The 25,474-nt window shown below is 31.3% G+C and overlaps 6 protein-coding genes across 15 annotated transcripts; 3 read left to right on the plus strand and 3 right to left on the minus strand.

The window, feature by feature from the left end:
• Positions 1 to 98: 98 nt before the first annotated feature.
• Positions 99 to 1,733, minus strand: LOC140667005 (uncharacterized). The gene is made up of 4 exons (XM_072894617.1): positions 1,614 to 1,733; positions 652 to 840; positions 329 to 487; positions 99 to 236 (listed from the first exon to the last, which is right to left on the minus strand). Exons 1-4 carry the CDS (start codon positions 1,671 to 1,673, stop codon positions 126 to 128), a joined length of 519 nt encoding a protein of 172 aa, XP_072750718.1. The 5' UTR covers positions 1,674 to 1,733; the 3' UTR covers positions 99 to 125.
• A 585-nt stretch (positions 1,734 to 2,318) lies between these two features.
• Positions 2,319 to 6,086, plus strand: Ikkbeta (inhibitor of nuclear factor kappa B kinase subunit beta). The gene is made up of 12 exons (XM_072893975.1): positions 2,319 to 2,456; positions 2,577 to 2,776; positions 2,862 to 3,020; positions 3,109 to 3,326; positions 3,446 to 3,550; positions 3,641 to 3,779; positions 3,857 to 4,045; positions 4,124 to 4,332; positions 4,451 to 4,738; positions 4,810 to 4,959; positions 5,073 to 5,297; positions 5,364 to 6,086. Exons 1-12 carry the CDS (start codon positions 2,348 to 2,350, stop codon positions 5,425 to 5,427), a joined length of 2,055 nt encoding a protein of 684 aa, XP_072750076.1. The 5' UTR covers positions 2,319 to 2,347; the 3' UTR covers positions 5,428 to 6,086.
• Positions 6,087 to 6,740: 654 nt separating this feature from the next.
• Sec63 (translocation protein Sec63) lies at positions 6,741 to 11,813 on the minus strand. The gene is made up of 12 exons (XM_072893974.1): positions 11,320 to 11,813; positions 10,342 to 10,444; positions 10,085 to 10,199; positions 9,900 to 10,005; positions 9,354 to 9,577; positions 9,114 to 9,275; positions 8,801 to 9,029; positions 8,573 to 8,718; positions 8,322 to 8,469; positions 7,629 to 8,121; positions 7,196 to 7,487; positions 6,741 to 7,099 (listed from the first exon to the last, which is right to left on the minus strand). The coding sequence occupies exons 1-12, from the start codon at positions 11,441 to 11,443 to the stop codon at positions 6,959 to 6,961; spliced, it is 2,283 nt and encodes a 760-aa protein (XP_072750075.1). The 5' UTR covers positions 11,444 to 11,813; the 3' UTR covers positions 6,741 to 6,958.
• A 1,082-nt stretch (positions 11,814 to 12,895) lies between these two features.
• Positions 12,896 to 16,640, plus strand: Smsr (Sphingomyelin synthase related). The gene is made up of 6 exons (XM_072893976.1): positions 12,896 to 13,399; positions 13,750 to 14,075; positions 14,166 to 14,497; positions 14,578 to 14,721; positions 14,944 to 15,098; positions 15,185 to 16,640. Exons 2-6 carry the CDS (start codon positions 13,770 to 13,772, stop codon positions 15,583 to 15,585), a joined length of 1,338 nt encoding a protein of 445 aa, XP_072750077.1. The 5' UTR covers positions 12,896 to 13,399; positions 13,750 to 13,769; the 3' UTR covers positions 15,586 to 16,640.
• Positions 16,641 to 17,396: 756 nt separating this feature from the next.
• On the plus strand, positions 17,397 to 21,340 carry Nup58 (nuclear pore complex protein Nup58). Of its 7 annotated transcripts, none has more exons than XM_072894437.1 (8): positions 17,397 to 17,587; positions 17,828 to 18,180; positions 18,272 to 18,476; positions 18,562 to 18,935; positions 19,028 to 19,252; positions 19,325 to 19,399; positions 19,520 to 19,543; positions 20,452 to 20,585. In XM_072894437.1, the coding sequence occupies exons 1-7, from the start codon at positions 17,520 to 17,522 to the stop codon at positions 19,534 to 19,536; spliced, it is 1,317 nt and encodes a 438-aa protein (XP_072750538.1). In that variant the 5' UTR covers positions 17,397 to 17,519; the 3' UTR covers positions 19,537 to 19,543; positions 20,452 to 20,585. The 7 variants fall into 7 exon arrangements, with proteins under 7 accessions (XP_072750538.1, XP_072750539.1, XP_072750535.1 ...); XM_072894438.1 differs by lacking the exon at positions 19,520 to 19,543 and adding an exon at positions 19,710 to 19,742 and having other exon boundaries at positions 20,452 to 20,581; XM_072894434.1 differs by lacking the exon at positions 19,520 to 19,543 and having other exon boundaries at positions 20,452 to 21,340.
• Positions 21,341 to 21,489: 149 nt separating this feature from the next.
• On the minus strand, positions 21,490 to 24,453 carry LOC140666885 (protein FAM114A2). Of its 4 annotated transcripts, none has more exons than XM_072894433.1 (5): positions 23,329 to 24,453; positions 22,951 to 23,262; positions 22,106 to 22,719; positions 21,715 to 22,032; positions 21,490 to 21,619 (listed from the first exon to the last, which is right to left on the minus strand). In XM_072894433.1, exons 1-5 carry the CDS (start codon positions 24,137 to 24,139, stop codon positions 21,545 to 21,547), a joined length of 2,130 nt encoding a protein of 709 aa, XP_072750534.1. In that variant the 5' UTR covers positions 24,140 to 24,453; the 3' UTR covers positions 21,490 to 21,544. The 4 variants fall into 4 exon arrangements, with proteins under 4 accessions (XP_072750534.1, XP_072750533.1, XP_072750532.1 ...); XM_072894432.1 differs by having other exon boundaries at positions 22,951 to 23,265; XM_072894431.1 differs by having other exon boundaries at positions 22,951 to 24,164; positions 24,256 to 24,452.
• Between the last annotated feature and the right edge of the window lie 1,021 nt (positions 24,454 to 25,474).

Raw genomic sequence — 25,474 nt, forward strand, 5'->3', positions numbered from 1 at the left:
TTGAACAATATTGCAACTGGAAGAACAGCTCATAGGTATAGACAATTTTACATTTAGTCTTTGAATAAAGTACGTTGTAAATCACCGGTACGAATAATTCTATACAGTACTTCACTCTCTGCTTATTAAGTATATTGCGCCACTGTCCCAATAACTGGTATACCACTATTTAATCCCATTAGTCCTTCAGTTATATTTAAGATCCTACTCCCTAAATAGGTACAAGCTTCCATATCCTATAAAAGATAGAATTTCAGATATAAATGTTTGAGTGAAATGGTTGTAATATATAAAAAAAAACTTTAACATTATACATAAAGACTCTTACAAAAACATTAGCAGTGAGAAAACGAATTTTGTACTTGTGACAAAGTGCTTTTGATTTGTGAATCAATCCCATAACATTACACATTCCATTGCAATTTACTAAACAAGTTGCACCAGAGATTATGTAGTATTCATCTATTATGGCTATATTAGCTTCTATCTAAAAAATTAACAACAATTAATAGTGATTAATAATTAATAAATAATTAATAATGATTAATAATAATTGATAATTGATTAATAATTGATAAATAACAAAAATTAATAACATAATAACATATGCTAAAAGTACATACTTATGTATATATATAAAAAGAGACTTACTTCTGATAAGGCATGTGCAACCCTTAAGTCGAAAGCAAAAATAATAAAATCCACAGAGATATCTATTTTTGCTTTTACAACATCAGCAATAGATTCACACTGATGCACAGATATGTGCAATCTTTTCTCCCTTGCATTTTGATATAAGCCTTCCGATATCTTGTGACATAATTCAGCCGATCCTACTATCTGTAGAAATATATTTATATAGAAATTATATATTAAATATGTCTAGTAAATTATAATACATTTGGCAAAAGAAAAGGATTTCTTATGCAACTATAAGAAAAGCTTATTTTCTATATTTTATACTTATATTTTTTCACAGAAAATTATTTTGATAATTATACTATAATTGACTGGAAGAATCATATTAAATATATTATTATCTTTTTATATAAATTTTATTATTTAAAGGAGAATAACAATATAAAGTAAAATATAAAGTAGCTTATTCAAATAACCATAAATTATGATAATTTTGTGAATGGTGTAATCTATATTATAAAAAGAATAAATATTATTTATTTATTGGCTTAATATATTTATATATATTTCAACAAAGTAGAAACAAACACTATATCTATATGGTCAATTTAGTTTAGAAAAAATAGATTAGAAATCATTTAGTTTAAACAGCATCAAACATACACATGTATTTCATGTTTATTTAAAAAAAAAAAAATTATTTTCATTTCTTCCTATTTATGATTAATAAAAAACATAAGCCCAATAAAAAAATATTATTAAAAAACATGTATATATGTGTGTGTGCGTGCGTGTGTGCGTGTGTGTCTGTGTGTCTGTGTGTGAATGAAATTTTAAAGATCAAAATATATATAAATTCTCGCAAAATAGCCAAAAGTATTAGTTTTCACTTTTAACCATAAAAAAGTATTAAATGCATAAATACACAAGCAACACTATTTTACAGTTTTTCCTTTATAATGCCACAAACTTACCATAAAAGCAATCAAACACTCACTTCTTCGCACTCTACCGCTCCTGAAGATTTCAGCCATAGTTGAATAGAGAGGCTTGACGGTTGGACATTGGGCCAACAAAAACGCTCTTTAATTTTCTAGGGCGTTACTGTAAATCCCAATAAAGATTCTAGAAATTCTCTATCCGACAACCAATCAGCATTCGACAAATTTTTTGTCGCACAAATGTAACCTTAGCCTAAAGATTTGAATATTTCATTTGCCATACGAGTTTGTCAAACGTTCCGATTGGCTACCGAATAGAGAATCTTCTAGAATTCTAAAATTTTCTTCCAATCAGCATATTTAACAAAGTGTTGGTAAGATTGCGCGATATTTACCAAATTCGTTTGGATGAATATATACATGATGAGTGAAATTATATTGCCTAATGCCGAATATCAAAACACAATATGCAAATTAACGTTTTGTATTAGAGGAAACTTAAGTTACGAATTAAAGTCATTAAAATTGCGCTTATTTTTTTCTGTTAAGAGAAGGGGAGAGAGAGAAAGAGAGAAAGAAAGAAATATCGATTGTAGATTTAGCAAAATTTACTTTCAATTTGTATAAAGTGTTTTTCATGGAGAAAAAAAATGTCATTTAGTCTGTCAACATGAAATTGCGTCCAAGAGTCATCCAAAGTATAATTTAATAGATTTACATACATACACACAAATTGAGAAATACAAATTTATTTTTACAAATTCGAAATGACATCTAATATGTCAAATGACAATTGGAAATTAAATTGTATTTTGGGAACTGGAGGTTTTGGAATCGTTGAACTTTGGGCACACGCCCAGAGTGGTAAAAAACTTGGTAAGGCGCAATATAATTATAAGTATAATATATAGATTTCAAATTATTCATATCTTGTTTTGCAAGAAATTCTACAAAGGAAAAATATTGATAATATAAAATTGATAATTATGATTTTAGCGATAAAAAAATGCAAATTGAATTACTCACAATTGACTCCAGTGCAACAAAAAAGATGGGCCAATGAAGTTGAAATAATGAAACGTTTGAAGCATCCAAACATTGTGAAGACAGAATGTATCCCATTTAAGCTTTCAGATGTAGAAGAAAACTTACCAGTTTTGTGTATGGAATATTGCAAAAAAGGAGACTTAAGAAAAGTTGTATTTAATTTGTTTACTTGTATAAATTACATTTCTAAATTTTATCACTAATAAAATAATTACAATGTGTGCTTTCTCACAGATTTTAAATCAAGTAAAAAATTGTTGTGGAATTGTTGAAACAGAAGCAATCAAGGTAATGACTCAAGTTTCATCAGCTGTGGAATATTTACATTCGCATAATATAACTCATCGAGACTTAAAACCAGAGAACATAGTTTTGCAAGATGAAAAGAATGTGGTAAGATAATATATTTGTAATGAATTACTTCTTTATTGAGAATTGTTAATAAATTATATGATTTCTTATATAAATTATACAATTATAGCTATCATACAAATTGATAGATCTTGGATATGCTAAAGAACTTGGAGAAACGAGTACATCTGCCTCTTTAGTTGGCACACTAAATTATGTTGCCCCAGAACTTCTCTGGAAAGAGAAATACAGTTGCTCTGTTGATTACTGGAGTTTAGGAATATTGTTTTATGAACTTGTAACTGGGACAAGACCATTTTTACCAACAATGCAACATACCATGGAATGGTAAAGAGCTAGAAATCTAATGTAATAAATAATAAGGCTCATAAAAAACAATATACTGTAATGAATAATGCTCGTAACAAAAATATATGTTTAATTATAAATTTAATATAATTTTATAGGATGAAATACATTCAGAATAAAAGCTATGATGAAATTTATGCCTGTGAAAGAGAAGGAAAAGTCATTTTTGGAAAAGATATTCAAAATCCAACTCATTTATCAAAGTAAGAATATGTTTAGACAGCAGAAATGCGTTGTTTATATGTATCTTTCGTTTGATATAATTTTATATCTAACATATTTTTTTCCATAAGTTGTCTCCAAAGCAAAATGGTCCAATGGTTTAGGCTAGTTTTACAGTGGAATCCACATCAAAGAGGTAGAATAATCGACGAATTTGGTACATCCCGTTTGGTAGCATTCACAATGTTGCAACAAATATTATTAAACAAAGTATATATATCTAAACAACTAAATGTAACATTACTCTTGTTTTGCCTTTTTTCTTAATCCATATTTTTTGCATATAGATAATATATATTTTCTGCGTGCCTTTTTACAAGATTAATACATATGAGATTGATAATGCTACTACTATCAGAGATCTTCAGTTATTAATAGAAAGAGATACTAATATCGAAGTCCAGCACCAAACGCTGACAAATTATAATGGTGTTACGCTTACTGAAAGTACTGCATCAGTCATTTCGCAAACCAATGTATGTATATTTGTTATTTATATATGATGATAAACGAGATAGAACATTATTTTCAAATTTATTATAATTTTGCTGTAGGATCACATTTTCTTTCTCTTCAGAAACGGAAGTTGTTTAATAGAACGTATACCTAAACCAAATATTCCTATAGTGGAAAAAATGATAATACAATCAAAAAATGACTTAAATTATGAGGTGTTGAAAGATTACTACCGCCACACAATATACTTTGCGAGTAAAGAAGTTAATTTATTTCAATTATTCATTTTTGCTCTTAGTATAAATATGTAAGTTTTTTACAATATTAATTGTCTATATATATATATATGTATATAAATATTTTTTTTACAATTAATAGATTGTAAAATTATATTATTACATAATGTAATATTTAATATATTCCAGAGACTTATTGCATGAAAAAATCGATGTGTTTAATACAAACATGGAAACAACATTGGAAAATACAAAGGCTCTTATAAATCAGGTACATACAATTCGTATAAAATATGCAAACACAATGGGCGAAGATGCAATTAATAGAAGAGAAGCACAGACCTATTTTGATAAAGTTGATAAATTGGTTAGTGCAGCCGATCAAATAAAGATGAAATTTATATCTCTAAAAAAAGATAACGATGAATTGATAAATAAAGCTCGAGATATTGATTGTGTAAAGGATTTATCAGAATTGTAAGTACTGATTATAAAATATTTCGTCACATATTTTGATATTCTTAAATAAATTAATTTTTTTTATATAGGTATGATAAGATGTATGATATATATTTGGAATTTAGAAAAGAAAGTCCTCATAAGACAGCAAAACCATTGGATATGGTAAAATTAGTGTTTGCATTTTTGACTAAACGTGAAGTGCAACTTAATAATAAAAACATAGTTGACATCACAAGGTATTAAAAATTTTGTTTTATGACTGATTATACATATATATAATAATGATTAAAGTAATTTTTACTCCAATCTAAACTTTCACTTTTAAAACAAACATATATATTTTTAATAGACAAATAGATAAATTAAATGATGGACTGTTAAAGTTGGAAAAAATATTCAATTCTGTTACATTCATGACGAAATCGTATTGGAAAGAATATCAGTCAATTGCACAATCGGACATGTCTTCTCAACAATCTAACAACCAATCCTTGAATATTTCTACCACTGAATTAGATAAGATTATCCAATCAGAAGACAACGTGATATATGATAACTTGGTCGTACGTTACAAGTAAGTCTTCTGCAGTTATAACATTGAATTTTCAGAACAGATTTATCTTAGATTTTAACTTTTTAGATTAGACAAATTGATGGCTGAAATGCAGAAAAAATATGACAAAATAGTTAATTTAGACCTATGATTAAAAATATAAAACGCGCACATATATGTATATTATAATTTATACGTAGTTGTAAAGCAGTCTAGCATACTGTATATTTTAATTTCAATATTTTAATGTATTCAATCAATCCATTGGAAATCCATTCGTTTTAATGTGCGTGGAACATAATGCCGCACACCCCACTTGATGTTGGCATGTTTATCAGTTTTAACAAATGTGTAAACTGGTTTGCTTAGCAATTGTTCCGATTTTATTATTTGATGTCTATCGTTCCGACCTGTTAAAAAATATATTTGTAGAGGAATATTTCTTTTTCATTATTTTCTAAGTCTTTATAAATTGTTTTTTTTTTATAAATTCTATATAAAAAAAAGGCTTTATATATCATATAAAAAATGTTTACACATAAATATTGTACAATATTATTCTGTATAACATTATACTGTATAAATATGTAAGAAAAATATAGTTATTTTGATTATGAACAATATATATTAAAAAATCAAACTAAAAAGAATAGTGGCTGTGAAAAGTAGAACATAGAACTTATGATAAATTTTATATCTATATATTTTTAGTTTAATATACAATGTGAACACTTATGTAAACAGTGCGTGTATGCTTCAAATAATTTCATAAACTTAAATTTTTTATATCAAATTATTTTCTTCTTGTATAATTACTTACCTTTCTCAAGTGTAACAACAATCATGATATTTAGAAAAAAGTAGAAGATAAAGTACACTTTAAATATCTGAAATGCAGACGCACAGAGGTATATGATATTTAATAAAATCAATAAGTGTCGAAAAAAATTATGTATTTTTTTTACATACATTATATATTTTGTGTATATATATATATATATATATATATATATATACACATATATGTATATCTAAAATATATAGTGTATGTACTCACTTGTGTTACACGAAATATGATCATCTCGTTCTCGTTGTTAATATATCTATCTAGCTATCGATATTCTGTTAGACTGTTCTTGTAATGGATCAGTGAATGCTCAAGTTTGTCACTTCTGTAATAAAAAGTGTAACGGTTGAATGATCCTTTGTGTATGTATGTGTGTGTATATAGCGTATGAATACTTCTTGCTACACTTTCCCTAAATTTCAATTTTTTTTTTTAATACCCGTCGCTCCTGTTTGTGGTTGTTGGATTGTGAAGGAAAAAAAGATTTAATTTTATAACTAGAATTTTAATATAGATAAATGTTTCATGTATACAATAAGATTTTATTAAAAAACTTATATACATACCAATTGAGGATTGTATGCATCCACACAAAAATTGAGGATTAAACAACGATGTTAAAATAAATATTATATTCTTTATTCGCTATTACTTTCTCCACACTGACAAATCTTACACACCAGACTATCTTTTCCTAGATTGTCCACATACATCAACGATTATGCAATTCTGTGTATAAAAGTCCATTGTACATTAAATTCGAGAATGTAAAAAAAGAGGAAAATGCGGACTTTTAGAATATCTATTCCAATCACACATCTTTGAAAAACAGATATTATTCATTGTCACTAATGTCCTCGTCGGTTGTGAACTCGGAATGTTCATCAGCTGCATCCACATCTTCTGCAGTTTCTTCGTCCGAGATGTCCCATTGCGGATGCTCGGTTGGTACTTCTGGTGCTTCTTTTACGTCCAACTGAGGTAACACAAATCGATACATTATTGCGAGCGTGTAAATTGTAAAAAAGAACGAGACTTTTTGCATCGTGTATTGTGTTTTTAAAATACTTACTTTGATATCTTGAGCTTGGTCAAAACCCAGATACGAATCACTACGTAAACACACGGTAAAAGTATACAGGCCTGGCCAGCGCGGTGCCGTGAATCTTAGTTGCACTTCTTCGAATTGTGCTAAGGACGTGACGTGTATAGGGGTTGTTAACAGCGTTTGACTTTTGCGATCACAGATATAGACCCACCAATACTCTTGCTTAACATCGGGAAAGAGCGGACAATGCACTTCGTGTGATAGATTACTCCTTCCCTCTAGTACTCTTTCCCGTTTGGAAATTCTCTGTTGAAACCTGTTTAAAAGACAAGAGAATGCATTTATAAATTTCATAAACAAAATACATAGAAAGTGTAATATACTAAAATGTAATGTAATTTATTATTTGATATACAATGTAAAAAAATAAAAAAAGATAAAAATTTTTTCTCCTTACTTTTCCCATTCCGTATCATCGTCGTCGAGAGACGCGTCCTTCTTGTCATGACTATCCTCGTCGTCGCTTCTATCGCTTTCGACTTCGCTATCACTAACGTCGGACAGCTTCTCCTTGGAAGACTCTTTCTCCATTTTATCATCCTTCTTTCTCGCATTAGGAGTATTGCTATGCTGAGTATTGTTGGCCACAGGCTGGGATTGCGGCTGCGTATTTTTAGCAGGAGCAGGTTTCTTGTTGGGCCCCTTTTTATGTGACTTTTTTTGACCCTTTTTCTGTTTAAGCCATGCTGGCTTTGCAGCTTTCGTCGATTGGTTTTGCTCCTCCGAGGCCTCGTCGATTGCTTCACCGCCAGCTTTATTATCGTCAATCATTGTTTGCTCGTTGACAGAATCATCTCCAAAAAGATGTCTCATATCTTTCCGCGTCAGCGATACTGTTACAGTTACGATAGCACCAGCAGTGTAGACTGTAGGATTCTCATCATCGATCACTGAAATGTATATACAGTTTACGTACATATTTATATACACATTACTATAAAGAATACAAATGTACACTGTCCGATATTTTCTTGAAAAGATGAACATAAGAGTCCTACGTTTAGCTCGCTAGAAGAACGAAACGATGTAATCGGACAGTGTACTTAATACGTTTTATAAAAGCAAGTAACAGAGAAAATGATTAAATTACCTTCAGATCGTACTTTAAAGTCTATATACGGCATATTTCCGAGAACTTTCATAACATCTTCGTACTGACTGTCTGACAAATTCCTAAGTATCAGTCTTCGTTCTTCTCCTTTCAATTGTGCAAATTGTTGAAGACTTTTGATTTGACGCTACAAAAAAGTCACACATTCATTTCTAACATTATCAGTGTGTGATTTTTATTGATAATGATAAAAAACACTATCAATAGATAGATTTCTTTCTCACTAATACCTTTTTTGCATGGAAGTATTTTAAATTATCCTCAGTTATGTGTGGTAATTGAAGGAGAGGATTTTTAAATTCCCAAAATCCTTGGACAATCATTGGACACAATTTCATACAGTTCTCTATAGTCGTTATAGTTGGCACCCGTGGTACTAAAAAAAATTTTTTGATTAGTTATTATTCTACACATGTTATAAAGTTACGTACGCTATTAGTCAAAAGATAAATATTTACCTCTCCTAGCATAAGCTAAAAGTATAACCTGATGAACACAGGCAACCATTTCTTGAATCAAATATGGACATTTTTTTACAATATACTGTCTGTCTTTATCTAGTGTCTCAGGATTGAGCGGTATACGTGATAAATGTGCATGTAGTAAGGCTCTAGCTTTAATTGAATACAAGTGGCATAGTGGTACTTCTTTGTTTTTCTCTCCCAAATTGGGTAACTGTTTGATAAGCTGAAATGAAAAATATATACATATTTATTTTTAATAGTATAAAATTTTAAAAAATAAATAAATATCAAATACAATAAAATTTACCGAAGGAACTTCTTCAATGTCAGTATGTCTTTCAATTATTTCTGCATTGCGTTTCTTGAAAAATTCAAAGGAAGCAGCAAGTATCATGATAACTCTTTTCAACGACATAGACGGCGTTTTCACAAAGAAAAAGTAATACATCTCAGTCGTTGTCAAAAGAACCTAGAAATATAAATACATATAATTACACAATTTTTCACTGTATACAAATTTACTTTAGCATATAAAAATGCCAATTACTTGGTCACCAGTGTAGCGAATGCTCTTGTACCACCACATTCCTACGACCGTTGGTAAAGCAACCATGAACACTAATGCATATAATCCTAAGACCCATACTGAATTTTCCTTTTCGACAATCCAGGAAGGCAAAGCTATACCAAAACTCATTGCCCCTGGACCATCCGGATTTCCATATTTTTCCCAATTTTTTCGTGCTTCATCATCCGTTAAAGCTTGGTAAGCTATTTTTGTTAATAAAAAAAAAAAACATTTCAGTTAACTTATATCTACATTTTAAGTATTAGTAATAGCAACTTACTTAATATCAGTGTAATAATTTTCAAGAATTAAATGTGATGTTAAATTTTTAGTTAAAAGATTAATTTAAGTGCAGATATTTTGTTCTAACACAATCTCTATCATAGTCATTGTATATTGTCAGTATACATAGTACTATGTGCAATAAGTGTGTTATAAATTTACCAAATTATGTGGTAAAATACAGTTTAATATATACAGTATGCTGTATACATACAATCTTTCTACAATTTCGTTATTCTTTACCTTTAGTCAACTTCATAAAAGCCTTTTCATTTCCAGTTTCTTTATCGGGATGAAGAATTAACGAAAGCTTGCGATAAGCTTTTCTAATTTCACCTTGCGAAGAACCCTACAATTAGAACTTTAGCATTAATTTTTGTTACGTGTAATAAACCATATTAAGCATATAAATATTATTCTATACTCACGGCTGATACATTTAGTATTTCATATGGATCAAAATTGGCCATTTCATAATCAAATTGCGACACCTTGTATGCTAAGAATATCAAGATGGCCCAGCCCAAAATGATTAGAAATTTCCTATAGTGATAATATAATTTTATTAGCAAAAAAAGCATAAAAGAACAAAATAACAAAAAAAGATAACAAGCATACAACTTTTATATATAATTGTATAAATCACACTTTTGTTTATTATTTTTCATGTATGATAAAAACTTACGTAAATAAAGCCTTTGTTTCCTTCCAAGGTTTATTCGCTTGAAGGATAACCTTTTTCTTTTTACATCCATCGCACTGACATTCTTTGGCTATCTGATCAGGATCTGTGAATAAGAATTATAAATTAAAAAAATTATTAACACATGAAACAAAAATTTTAAAAATTTAGAGATACTTTCATAATAGTTTTATGATTCAAAATTATTTATTACATTTTATTTAAGCAGCAATGCTAATCACAAAAAATATATATTCTCTTTATTTATTTGTATAATATATTATGAGAAGATACTTTTTCAAATACAACTATAGGAGTACAAGTTTGTAAAGTAGCCATACTATAGTAAGATTCAAGAATATGCAAAATTAAATATAAAAACTTTTTTATATATATACAAATAATCTATATATTGAAGTATTTTCCTTATTTTCTTTCATTCTAATTGTTAATATTGTGTAAAATTGCTATTGTAACTTATAATTTGTTTAATAAAAATTTTTTTATATATATTAGAGATCTTGTAAATTCTTGAAAATTATTATACATTTTTAAACTATTTAAACACACAAAGTCTCAATCATTTCCAAACTTTTGCATACAACAAAATCAAAATTAAGATTTTAATATAACTTTTTTCCATAAAACATAAGATCATCTCATAAAAGTAAATCTCTAAAGAGATATCAAAATAACATAATTACTTGTGACAAAATTAAACAATTAATAGATATTAATATTATACATAAAAAATTCGACAAGTAATCGAATGAAATATTGTTTTCCCAGATTAGGTAAATGTAACATTGCCCTGATAAAGTGAGACGAGGTGAAGGAATAAAAAAGGCAAACGAAAACAGAAAATGATACACAATCGTGCGATCGAGAATGGTTGGTGCGCCAAGTATGTAGGACAGCATGCACGTTGATCGTAAAAATGATTTCGTCCGAAAAGATTGGATCTCATTCGTGATCTCTAACCTTGCTTCGGGCAACGTGGCCAGAGGTAGTAGGTCCCGGGTACCAGCAGTAACGCCAAGAACGAGAGCAGAAAGTAAAAGAATGTCCCTCCGCTCTCGTCATACTGGAACTTCTGTCCGCTCATCGCTCATTAAGTACTGCGGCGTTATTTTAAGTGATAGACCGTTTAAGTACATTCATTTGTAACATTATCCAGGTTCGCGCTGCAAATGTGCACGGACGAGACGACATGCAAATCAACAGTTTGCGGGGGAACTGCCTTGTCAAGACTGCCAACAGTGCCAACTCAGCACCTCAAGTGCTCCTCGGCACACGCACTCTACGCACTACGCACTATCGACTCTGACGTATACCAACGTACACGCACGACGAGCGACGACTGAACTGATGTTCTTGAAGTTGGTGAGATCGGTTGACGTGATGAGATGACGTCGACCCTATCACCCCGTCACCTGTCACGGCTGTTAACACGTGCAAGGGACTGTCGCCTCTGTCACCCAGACGCTCGTAGACGCGACGGAAAAAAATGAGCATTCGACCTATATAGGCAAACGACCTTTTTGAAACGAACGATAAAATGTAAAATTATGTTTATTCGTTTCGATTGCATTTTTATTTTATTTATTTTCTTTTATTTCTCATATATATTCATCTCGTTTGATAAACAGAAGGTGCATATATATTACAGATGAAATAAACAAATGTATTAAAATTTTCTTTTATATTACCCTTTTATTTCAAATAAAAAATAAAATGCATCGCATTCTTGGAGGAAAAAAGCAAAGCGCGGGAGAAAATAAACGAACAAGTATAGCGCGAGCAACAGGACGTCGCTGCCATTTTAAATAACGGTTTCTTTAATACGGTTTTTTAACATCACGAATAAGCGTGTCATGCACACAACAACTCAACGTAGGAAATAACGATCCTCTTGTAACGTAATACGTGTATATATAGCGTAAAATTTGTCCAATCTAGGGCGAGAAATAATGAGAGCTGGAAAATAATATCAATACATATATAAATACATCCGGTTGTGTGTTTCATAAAGACTTGTTTGTCCACGAATATATTTCAATATTATAGATATGAATTTTGAATGTCATGTATGTGATCAAAGTCACTGCTTTCGTAACACAATATCTATATATATATATACATATATATATATATATATATATATATATTTTGTTACACAAGAGTTACATATACTTTATTGCTCTATATAACTCCTTGTCGTTTTTTAAAGAATCGTTTTGTTAAAATTAGATTTCTACTTTTACAACCACGTAAAAATAATTACAAGTCGTTTATTTCTATTATTTATGCTTGTATTTTTTTAGTAATTTATTCTTTTTCTCCGCTCAAATTTTAAATGCTTTAAAATAATTCGAGTAATTCATATAAAATATTATATAGTATTATAAATTTTGCAAATTTCAGATATGATATATATATATATATATATATGAATAACCCTGTAATACACTGTTCAGCGAAGGAAAATATATTTGCGAGAGATCCAAAAGAGAAAAATAATCTTTTGTAAATATAATTTTTCTTTATCTCTCTGTGCGTATATATATTAAAGTGTGAATCATTTCGTGTACTTTGTCACACTTGGAATCGCGTCATTCACGGAGTTTTTGTTATCACACATTGGTGATCTCGCATAGCAGAGCCTGTATAGCAGCAGCAACACACACAAGCAAGCCTTCCTTATCGAGCGTTTAAAGTCGCGCGAGTCGCGAGAGTCGCGCTCTAATAATATTTCTCACGCGCGAGGGCGAGGAATAACAACGCGACGTGAATATATAATATATATCGCATTGTTGCATCGCGAATCGCGTATATCGCTAAATGAGGCCGCGGAGTACAGTACCGGTGATTATTAGTAGATCTCGATTCGCGTTACATCGCGATCGATGGCTCCGTTGTGCGTGTTAACATAAAATACTGCCGACGTATATGATTTACCTTGATAAAAATAATCGCGGTAGCATGCTGGCATGCACGTCAAACGCACGAAAATGTTCTGATAAGATATCACGGACGGTTCCAACGCACACTTTTTCTTCAGGTAGGCTATTCAGTTTTTTTTTCTTCGCTGAGCGAGGTTAAGTATATCTTGCCTCTCGTAGCTTCCGAAATCGAACCGGCATGGCATGGCATCGCTTTCTGGCAAATTGTTTGATTTTATCACATGGCAGTCTTCGCATTTTATTCGCTGCATATTTGGATAAAAGATTCTAACGGAATCTTGTGTTACACTGCGTGTAGTGAGAAAGCGATTGCTATATCATAAAGTCATCCATTTGCCGTATAATAAAATAACTGGTTTACGTTAATATAAATATGTATATATATATATATATATATATATATATTTTCAAAATGATGATATAAATGTATTATCTTTTTCTTATGTAGAATAAATACGCTTCGATAACATGAACATGACATTGAGAAACGTCAGCGAATGGACATGCTCCGATGTAAAACTGTGGCTCATCAAAAATGGTTACGAGGAATATGCAGATTTATTTTATTTCCACGAAATCGATGGAAAAGTACTGCTGACTCTGAAAGAAGAAGACTTAAAATCAAATATTTTGAATATAAAGAAGATTGGTGCTATTAAAAAATTATATCTCGCTATAAAGCAATTGCAGAGGGAAAACGTCGCCGTTTTATTTGACTTGGGTTATATGGATTTTTCTCCTTCGCCAAATTTTTATACGCAGAATAAACATGAGGTAAATTGAAATTTCTTCAAATTAATTTTTATTTTCGACAAAAGGATAGAAATGGATGAAACGCTATATTTGAAATAATCTTACTTTTAGATGCCTAGTACTGGTACAAATAATGAAGTGTCGAGCATAGAGCATGAGTTTTATTCAGCTTCCGTATCAGAGGATGGACATGCTTCTCATTTACCACCTGAAATTTGGAAAACGTTTATTAGTTTGGGATATTTGTTTATCGTCACGTGGATTACTGCCTTTGTGATGGTTATTGTCCATGACAGAGTGCCTGATATGAAGAAGTATCCTCCATTGCCAGACATATTTTTAGACAATGTACCTCATATTCCCTGGGCATTTGATATGTGTGAAGTCACTGGAACTCTGCTTTTTGCAATATGGCTCGTTGTGCTGGTATTTCATAAGTATAGGTAAAGAAAATTATAAATCCGTTTAGAAATATACAAGAGTGTGATTTATTAGGGTGAATAATTTATTGAACGTGCAACAGATTTATTTTACTACGACGGTTTTTTGCACTGTCGGGCACAGTCTTCCTACTAAGATGCGTAACAATGCTCATTACTTCGTTATCAGTGCCGGGTGCGCATTTACAATGCCAACCACGCAAAGTTCCAGATGAAGATTGGTCAAGGTGAGAGTGAAAGAAAGAAAAAGAAATATAAAGAGTATCGTAGCATATAACACATACACACACACGCGCACACACACACACACACACACACACACACACACACACACACACACACACACACACACACACACACACACACACACACACCCTTTCTCTAAATACAATACAAATAATATATATTTACGTATATAATCCTATTTTCTTTTTTTTTTTTTTTTTTAGTTCTGCATATGTTGAGCTGTATAATAAAATAGCAATGGCTTATGTTATTTGGCGGGGTGCTGGTATGTCTATTCAAGGTGTTAGAACTTGCGGAGATTATATGTTTAGTGGACATACAGTAGCATTAACTATGCTTAATTTTTTCATTACAGAATGTAAGTAACAATTTTTTTTTTTTTTTTAACAAAAAAGTCATGATGATTGATAAATACTTATACATATTTTGTTTTCTTTGTTTCAGATACCCCAAGACAATTGTATTTTCTGCATACTTTTACATGGATGCTCAATATGTTTGGTATTTTCTTCATCTTGGCGGCGCATGAACATTACTCCATTGATGTTTTCGTAGCGTTTTATATAACTTCCCGATTATTCCTCTATTATCATACTCTGGCGAATAATCAAGCATTGATGCAACGCGACTCGAATAGAACTAGGATCTGGTTTCCATTATTTAGTTTTTTTGAAGCATCTGTTGATGGTATTGTTCCTAATGAATATGAATCACCGTCCTTAATAGTTTGCAATTTAGCGGGCACAGGAAAGAACATTTGGCAATGCATAAGATCTTGGATTTACTTACGAAAAACGCAACGCAACGTAAACGGCAGTTTAAGCAACACAAAGAAAGAACGCTGATGTTGAATCGGTTAGGTTCTTTTTTGTTCTTTTTTTTATTTTTTATTTCTATATATATTATATTTATAAGATAAATATACAGGGTGTGAGAGACCCTTTATTAATTTCTTGTTTCGCGCAATGTGATTATACAAAATATGATTATATGAATAATGATTCTTTGAAACAAATTACACATTTCTGCCGTTCGAAAAACAAAAGAAAGATATATAAATTAAAAGAAAAATGATACTATATATATCTTTTAATAATATTACTATCAAATTATTTATTTGACAAATTCCTTTATATTGAACGAGATATAATATTGATTCTAAATATTTATTTTTGCAATATGATTATATTTATTATGATACCGAAAGAGATTAAAATAATATTTATAATATAGTTACTTATATAATATGTTAAACTTCTATTATTATAGAAGTTACACATATAATAAGTTATTCATTAAGAAAAGAGCCTCCAAAGACAGATCATAGTATATAAAATATGCTAAGTGTCAATGTGCATTTTCCAAGCATGTTGTATCATCTATAAGACTTTCTTATTTTTTTATAATTGTACATATAATATTGTCCATGTAACATTGCTCATATAAGTACTTCTGTTTCCTTTTTTTATAATACTGAAAGAAAATTGTATCAAGGAGCGATTACACATTGTGATAACTTATAAAGATCTTACTTACATTTTATATGGAATGTTTAATGATTTTTTATAGTGAGACCAAGTTGATGATAACGGTATGTTATCATTACTCCTATGTTAGACATATCTTTAAATTTTTTTTGCTACTGTATATTTATATGAGAAAGTATATGTTGTAATATTATGCATTCCTGATACCTGATAGAATTGATAACACACATTGATAAGACACGCCAGAAGATAGATGCGGTGGTATTACTGATTGTGAGCAGAGATTGAAAATATTATATGATTCATGACTCTTCTAATGTAAAGTATATCTGTACACTATATATAGTTATACAAGTTTCTATGTAATTCTATATATAGAAACAACTACAATATAATAGCTTTTTAACATTTCATCTATATCTATTTTTTACTTGTGTGATAAATTAGCTTATCCAGTTAGCATTAACAAGTCTATGTACTGTTTACATATCGGTAATTTATTAATGGTGCCTGACTGTTGGTGTTTACACTTCTGCAAAACTATGGAGCAGTAACTCTCTTGTTAATATTGACCAATATACTGACCTGGTTCGAAATCAAACAGTCGGATTGATTTGCAAATGATATTGCAAAATTTTAGCATGTGTACAAATAAAAGACATTAATATTTCAATAGAGAATGTACTTTTTATCAGTACAGTACATGTCTCAGTCATGAATCATTCTCTTCGTCTTCTGTATAAACAGATGTCTGCAGAATAAATGCATCAATATTCATGCTTTTTCTGAAAATATATTCCAATTTTCTCAATTTGTTTTTCTCATATTACAGAAAGAAATAACAATAGTATTCTGGAGTAAAATATACATTGATTTATATTAATATCCTTGAAGAAAAAATATAAAAGAATGGTACGTGTCAGCCAAGCTTCTGCAAGAAATAAAATATTTGGCAATAATTAAATATTAATAAAAATAAATATGATTACCTGTTGGATATATACGGCAATAAATTAAATTGAACCGCGTCTAATATCGATATATGTGCGATTATTTATTGTCCAATAGCAAAAGCTGTCACAGTCATAGAAATATGTCACGAGTCCAAAATCCCTAGAAAACATATTCTCTTATTGGACATAAAAATATCGGATGGAATGTAAATTCTTTACACGTTTTGTCGTCTATGGCGTATATGTCGACACTTACGATAATTGTGGCGCGTATTTATATTGTAAATAAATTAATTACTACATGTGACATAGACGCTAGTCATTGACATTGTTGACGGTATGGCATTTACATTCGGAAGTCCAGCGGTCACCTCCAGTAGCCCAAGTTTTGGATTTGGGACTCAAAAGTAAATATAATTCGTGTTAACCTTTTAACGACATTATCAAGATTATTGTAACTTGAATAATTTAATAATGAAGATAAAGTATATATTTTCTCGCTTATTTAATATATGTATGTATGTATATATATATATATATATATATATATATATATATATATTTAATATTTAGATATAAAATTGTTTTCCTGCAGAGGAGAAAAGATGAAGTTCTCGATTATTGACACAATTCTTTTTGTTATCCAGACCAGCGACAGCCTTTGGGTTGAGTAACACGTTTGGCACCACGACCCCAACGTCTAGCGCATTAACGTTTGGTGCTCTGCCCGCTCCAACGACCACCTCCATAGGTCTTAATTTCGGATTCGGTACTACAACAACCTCTACACAGGCGCAAAGCAGCGGCTTGCTTCTAGGCACTAATGCAGTTACTACTATGACCACTGCTCCCAGTTTATTTCCCGCTCCTACCACATCCGCGCCTTTATTTACGGGTCTTAATTTTGGCACACCAGCTACGACGAGCGGTTTAACGTTTGGCGCAACATCTAATACAACGGCGACAGGAAGTTTAACTTTTGGTACAGCCACCACCAATAGTATGTATAATTCTATCATCTTGATTATTTGTTAAAAAGAGAAGAATGAAATTTATTCTTAGTGTCGTATATAATTGTCATTTATATGCAGCTTCTTTATTTGGATCCAGTGGAAGTACTTTACTGGGTGCTAAACCGACAATCGCCGCCACTGCTACAACTAATACAAATAAAGGACTTGGCGGATTAGACGTTTCAGTTAATAATAAAGGTCTTTCTCAAGGAAATAGTAGTTCAACAGCTGCCAAAGAAAATCTACTGCCAAATGAGCTTATGCAAACAATAGATAAATTCAAGTAATAATTTTGATTTATATATATATATAAACTCGTTTATATGTTTATACAATGAAATATTAAGTATTACGTTCATATTTTATAGGGATTTTGTAAAAATACAGAAAGGCCTATCTTCAGATATCGCGAGGGGCTCGGCGAGACCGTTGAACCGATGTGCGGAAGATACGGCATCCTTAATGGAAATCTTGTCTACCTTATCCGGTTCAGTGCAGCGAGACCGTTCTTCAGCTGATAAGCTGAAACAAGACACGGCAAAGGCGTTGCAAAGCTCTGAAATAGCTCAAAGAACTCACGATACTCCGCCAGGCTTGCAATATGAAAATAATGCGCCCCTTCAATTTTTCATGGAATTAGCTGAAAGCTTCGAGCATGATTTGATGTTATTCAGATCGCAAATTGAAATAACGGAAAAGCATATACAGGCCATGATGGCGCCGAGAACGTTAACTCCTCAAGGTATGTTTCTTGATTCTTCGATAAATAATGAAATAGATTCATTTGGATTCATTAGAAATATTTTTAATCGCGCATTATTACTTTATCATTAGAATTGACAATGGCCATGAGTAAGCTTCACGAGTCTCTAGTCGCGGTTGCTGGCCGATTGCAAAGCGTGCATGCCAAGGTGCAACAACAGAAAGAACAGTATCTCAATTTTAGGAAATATGTATTGAAGGATAACACCAATGTTTTTGACAGTATCAAGGCAAACGGTAAATCTAGTCGTAGCAGCATTGAAAAGATTACGAGCGGTCCCACTCCTTTTGGACCAGGTAATATTTTTTGTGTATTTTAAAATAACATTGAACATTGTAAGTCTTGAAAAACGAGGTTAATGCTTACAGGAAATAAAAGCTTTTTGTCGTCGACGACATTAAACTCGAACCGGCCAGCGAATTATGAAACACGAAATCCTTTAGGTAAATAAGGCCTTGTTGTTGATTCTCTTGTAATTCTATATCCTCGAGCTACGAGTAAGAGATTTCTTGTAAGAAATGACTAATTGCCCCCCTTCCCCCCTAAAGATTTGCTACCTTCAGGTCTTGCGTGGATCTAGTTATGAGGTAGAATTTACTAACATATAACGTCGTTTACTACTAAATAGAATTAACAAGTCTTTATAATTAATTTGTCTTATTTCTTTTCCCCTTTCTTTCTCTTATTTGACAAACGTTCTTGACTTCGAGCTTTTTTTCTTTGTATGATTTGATTTTTATTTTGCCTTTTCAGGAAAAAAGTAGAGGCTGTAGTTTAATTATTGAGGTATTAAATTTTTATTTCAGTTTCTCTATGTTATTGTTAATTATGGGAAAGGGGTAATATGCTTTTCTTTATCAATATATAAACCTGTTACACAGAATTACTAGTTAACTTTTTATATAGAGGATTACATCGCGATACTAATCTTTTATATACTTTGTATTTAGACACTATCTCGAAAGATTTATCTTTGAAATTACGCTTTTTTAACACAAATGATAGCGCCTGTACATTTATGTGCTTTGACTGCTTTTGGCTTTATTAATATTATATAGTAATGCTTGCAAATATAGATTTTAATCAGGAAATATATCATAAAATCTGTCATGGAATTAAACAAACTCTGCAATGTATGTAAAGATGTTAAAAGTACATACATTTGAATCGAGTTTGAGATGGAAAATATTTTTTCTCAAAAAGCTTAAATTAGATACAAGGATTTTAAATGTGCTAACATAAGTTTAATATAGAAATATCAATTAATGCTATAGAAAACATAAGCTATCAATTCAAGATCTCTAACAAATGATATCAAAATGATGAACTTGATTCTATAATGTCTCTTGAAGTATATTTTATTTTAAAAAAAAAATATATATATACATATTGCCTTTAATAAAGAATCGAAAATATTCCATGCTTTAACTATTATATGTTTTATCTCTATGTCAATAAGCGAATAAAATGTAATAGTATAAATGTATTGTTGCAGTTTGGGAAAGTTCGACACCGGTATCGTCTGCTACTAACATTTCTATAAATTCGTCCATGAAACCGCCAACAGCAAGCTTAAATTTTAACGCGCCGATTAATTTGACTGCACCATTACCAGTAAATGGAAGCAACTCAAACTTTCAACTACAAAAGCCCCCTGTTGGTAATAAAAGAGGGAAACATTGATTGCTTGTTTCATACATGGTAATTTTTATGGTACATGAAATTTTTTATAGTTCAAGTTCCATATACGTAAATTTTTCTTTATTGTTGACGATATTAGAGCAAATGTGTTTAAAAATTATAATGAAAATCATTACGTATCTTTATAACTAATAATAAGTTTTAAGTTTAAATTTTATTAAAGTAAATTCGGCCTGAAATTAACTAAACTAGAACATAATTGTGTTAATCTTTTCACAAAATTTAGTTTGCGAAAAATCCTATATCATAACTTGAAAATGTATAATGCCTCAACATTTTCGCTGAGGAAAAATGGTCTCCAAGCTAACTAGAGAACTCTTAAAAAGAAATATGATAATTTGGTTACATCCTGTATATTCAGTATTGTTTTTTTCTTTTTTTTTTCATTGTATATTTTACACATAATGTAATACTTTTATTTAAATTCATACTTTGTTACAAATATTTCGTGAAAACGTCATATCAAATGTCATAGTTTTATACAAAATTATCACTTATCTAAAGTATCATTTTAAAAAAAGAAATAATGCTGTAAAGAAAAATATATAAAATAATTTTCTATTGTTATCTGCTCAATTCTATTAATATTCTTGTTTATTTATGGTTATATATGTATCTATTTTGTATTTAATGATAACACAATATTATAAAGGTTAATAGCGGCAAAATAATGTAAATACAATGAACTAATAAGTTGGTCCCTTTTTTAATATAAATGCTAAATAAAAAGAATAAAATAAAAAGTATCGGTAAAGTGTAAAATTGCTATAATCTATTGGTTAGATCTATTGGTTAGATCGAAAACTATATTTAATGATATTGTCAGGTCAAATATATAAAAAGTTTCTTTATATTTTTATATATTATATAATATGTAATATATTTCATCAGATTGCACCAACTTGCAGAATAGGGATGAGAAGTTTGAAGGCATCTTGAATATACGAATTTGCATTACAAGCCTGTGTGGAAAAAAAAATAAACTCTTAATATTAGAATTATTGTACGTATATATATATACATATGTTCTATTTGAATTATTTAGCAGAGAACTTACGTCTGACAAAATCTTTTCTATGTTCGCTTCAATATTATCCGATTTTTCCACAGTCTTAGCAAATTGATGTAACGTATCAGAAAATGAATCAGCTAATAAGCTAATCTGATCGGATAGAATATTAGTAAGTTGCACCAAGGCGTCAGCTTCGTTGACCGTACTACGTCTTTCCTTGATTAACAGCAATTCTGCCGTTTTATGAAACCTTTCTATGGAAAATGCTGTAAATTGTGCTACGGTCGATATAGCGTTTTGAAAGATTTCCTGGTCTGTATGTGTTGAAGACGATGCGAGATAACTTTTCGTTTCTGTCCAGACCTAAAAATATCGACCGAGTGTTTACAACGTGACAATAAGTAAAATTTCGCTATTACTATAAATATTTTCTTACACTATATAGCTTTTCATAAGTAATATCGACACCAAGATCGTGACAAGCGTTCTCCAATTTATTCTTCAAGTCTTTATTATTTTCATCATCTTCATCGTCTACATCATTCAGATTACAAAGTTGTTTGATCTCCTCCAAAGTTTCTTGCACGGAAGTCAATTCATTCGCGTCTAGTCCGATTAAGTATTGCTGAATTTTCATATTGCTCTGCTTTGATAATATTTCTAGAGCTTCCAAGTGAACAAGTCCTTGATAATCGTCAAAAAGGCTCTCGAAATGTACTTTCCTCGCCAATTGGCGCTCTTCGATAGTTTTTTGCTCGGTCTCGGCCTTTTCCTTTGCTTCTCTAAGAATTTGCGATAAATTTGGTTTCTCAGGTTCGTTCATGAAGAATGCTCTTTTCTTTTTTAATCCAGGATCACCCTCCTGCAATACTTCCATCGTTTTCTTTCCAATAGCCTCCAATGTATCTAAACCACCTGTCATAACTTTGCTAGTAAATTCTTTGCCAGTAGATTCAACCAATTTTGTAATCGAGGATACTCCTGACATCAAATTTCCAAATCCAAAACTATAGGATTGACTTTCTTTCTCTTCAGTTTCCAATTCCGCTCCTATTAATAAAAAATTGGCAAGTTTTAGTCAAAATTTGTATTATTATGTATATTGACTATTATCTTCATATACGCAATTGAATGATATCTAATGAAAACATGAGATATTTTTATAAATGAATATAATAAAATGAATATAATAAAAAAAAAATAATATATATAAAATATAAACCATTAAAATATATAGAAAAAATTTAAAATGCTATGTAAAAGTTATGCTAGATATTGTACCATCAAGTATGGCAGTTTCGTCTTCCTTTATCTCTGTCAATTCTGAGTCTTGTATTCCTATTGTACCCTCCAAAAGCGTAAGTCCTTGAGACACATGATTAGTCAGAGTAGAAACACTCGCTGTAGCTGTATTAAGTAATGAAGTTACGCCCCAATTTCCCCAACTACTCCAGTTTCCTAAAGAAAGACTATCCGATTCTTTGCTCGCCAAAGACAATCTTTCCAACACAGGCTCTAATTTCTCCTCTTCCGTCAATTTGTCAGGCAATTCGATATCACTCTCAAGTCCTTCCCACCCTTCAGACTGAAAAACTTCTTTAAATTTTTTATTTGACTTTAATTCCTCCGGTATGTCCATTTCTGCCAAATCATTTATACCTGTTGATTTAGACTGATCATTCGCTGATTGGTTTATTTGCAATTCACATTCCTTATCTTTGTTCATAGATTGTAGAGATTTTTTATTTGACTCTAATTCCTCCGGCATGTCCATTTCTACCAAATCACTTATACCTGTTGATTTAGACTGATCATCCGCTGGTTGGTTTCTTTGCAATTCACATTCCCTATCTTTGTTCATAGATTGTGGAGATTTTTTATTCAAACACTCGGCTAAATATTGAGTTTCTGTACTTTGATTGTTGCTATCTTTTGTAATTCTAGTTGCCAATTTCTTTGTACCCGGTCGATGAGACAAGTTTCGTTGTTGCGTTATCTCACAGGCTTCTTTAGCCTTTGTCGCTTCTACTTTCACCATGGCATCATCTGATTTTACAACTGTACTGTTCTCTGCCATAAATTCAGCATTTTTGTCCTTTACCAATGTCGTAGAAGTTGAAGAGGCTGATTTCTTTGATTCGATGAGTGATGCATCCTTTTGATTATTAAAAGTCTCTACTGACTTGGTGGTGTGTACATCGCCTTCACCTTTGACATCACTATCAATTTTATCATCCTTATCGCTGACTAATGTCTCTTGACCTGTTATTACATTCGGTCGCCTTTTTCTTTGCCAATAATTTTTGTAAGGCGCATGCTGGACGACGTATTCGGTATCGTCGTCCGATTCGGAATCAACCGTTGGCGATTTATACGAATAGGTTATTTGGGTGTTTCTTCTGAGAGGGCCCTTTCGACCCAATTCCTCGTCAGCGCTCTCAAAGTCGGTGTCGCTATCGGACGTTACCATATCTCTCGTTAAAGTTTATATATCCCTAAAAGCGTTTATATATATATATATATATATATCCTACACTCTTATGTTAGGTTTGAGATTAAAATAAATTGACAGAACTATGCCAATACCTTGTCACAGTCTAAAGGGGTTAATCTTCTTCAACAGCAAAACGCAAACACGCGTATTAACATATGTTCCAATTTATTGTACATGTACACATATATATATATATATATATATATATATAATATATAGATGTATATGTTTGTTCGTATGTGTTATATGCCAAACATTGCGATCACGTGGGTGACAGTCATCGGAGAGGCATGCCTGGCACCTGGCACGTCAAATTCGTGTACGCTTTCGTGGCATTATTAGCAGAGATTATTGCGCATGCGACGACGGGATTGGTTCAGAGTTTAGAGTTACGTGTGAATCCATTCTTTACGGCTGCACGTTATGTACAGTATAATACATACATGTCGCATTTACAATAGATTGTTATATATGCTCTTAACGTATTATTACGCCTTTTTTCTCGAGGCAAAAGAAAGAGGAAATAAATATAATCTCTCTTCAATTGTAAATTTACATTCTCAAAAATTTACAAATTTTTTTTATTTATTTGACTAATATATGTTTCGTTAGCTATATTTACGCGTGTATATATTTAAGTTTGATTTTTCCATGGAATAAAATTTTATTTTAGCAAATAAATAACGTCTATAACGACGTAGATATGTACATATCGTTATTTATTTGTCAACATGTCAACATAGAGCAGCGCGTTTATTAGTATTAAAATAGTATTTAAATGCGAGATATAAATCGGATCTTTGAACGCTAGAATAATACAATAAGTTAAATCGATAATGGAGATTAACGTTTAATTTGTAATTTTTCAGGGTTTACATTGTGTCGAAGAACATGGACAATGGACATTTTCCTTTTCGCTGTATTCATAACAACTCAAAAGTACGATCCCGAGTTCCGAGTTCCGAGTTCCGAGTTCCGAGTTCCGAGTTCCGAGACTTCCGAGTTCCAAATCCCGAAGCCGAAGTGCACCTGCGCCCTGCGCCCACGAGGAGCGCGAGCCACGGGTCGTACAGTGGCGCCACTCGAGCGGCGTAGCGGCAAATATGCAAAGCTTCGGAAAGGGCAATACGTTCGTCTATTCCCCCTTTCGTGCGCAGCGGTCAGAGACACACGGACTTGGGCGGTAGTGGGAGAGAGAGGATTCGAGTGAACGTTGCCGGGAGCGTGACAAGGATGGAGGATGACCGAGCGCAAGTTAGAGGTGAGTGGAACAAGGAGAGGGCGATGGACGAGCGAAAGATAAAGACGAAC

The sequence above is a fragment of the Anoplolepis gracilipes genome, chromosome 6 (assembly GCF_047496725.1).
Source record: "Anoplolepis gracilipes chromosome 6, ASM4749672v1, whole genome shotgun sequence".
In the NCBI taxonomy this organism is placed as follows: domain Eukaryota; kingdom Metazoa; phylum Arthropoda; class Insecta; order Hymenoptera; family Formicidae; genus Anoplolepis; species Anoplolepis gracilipes.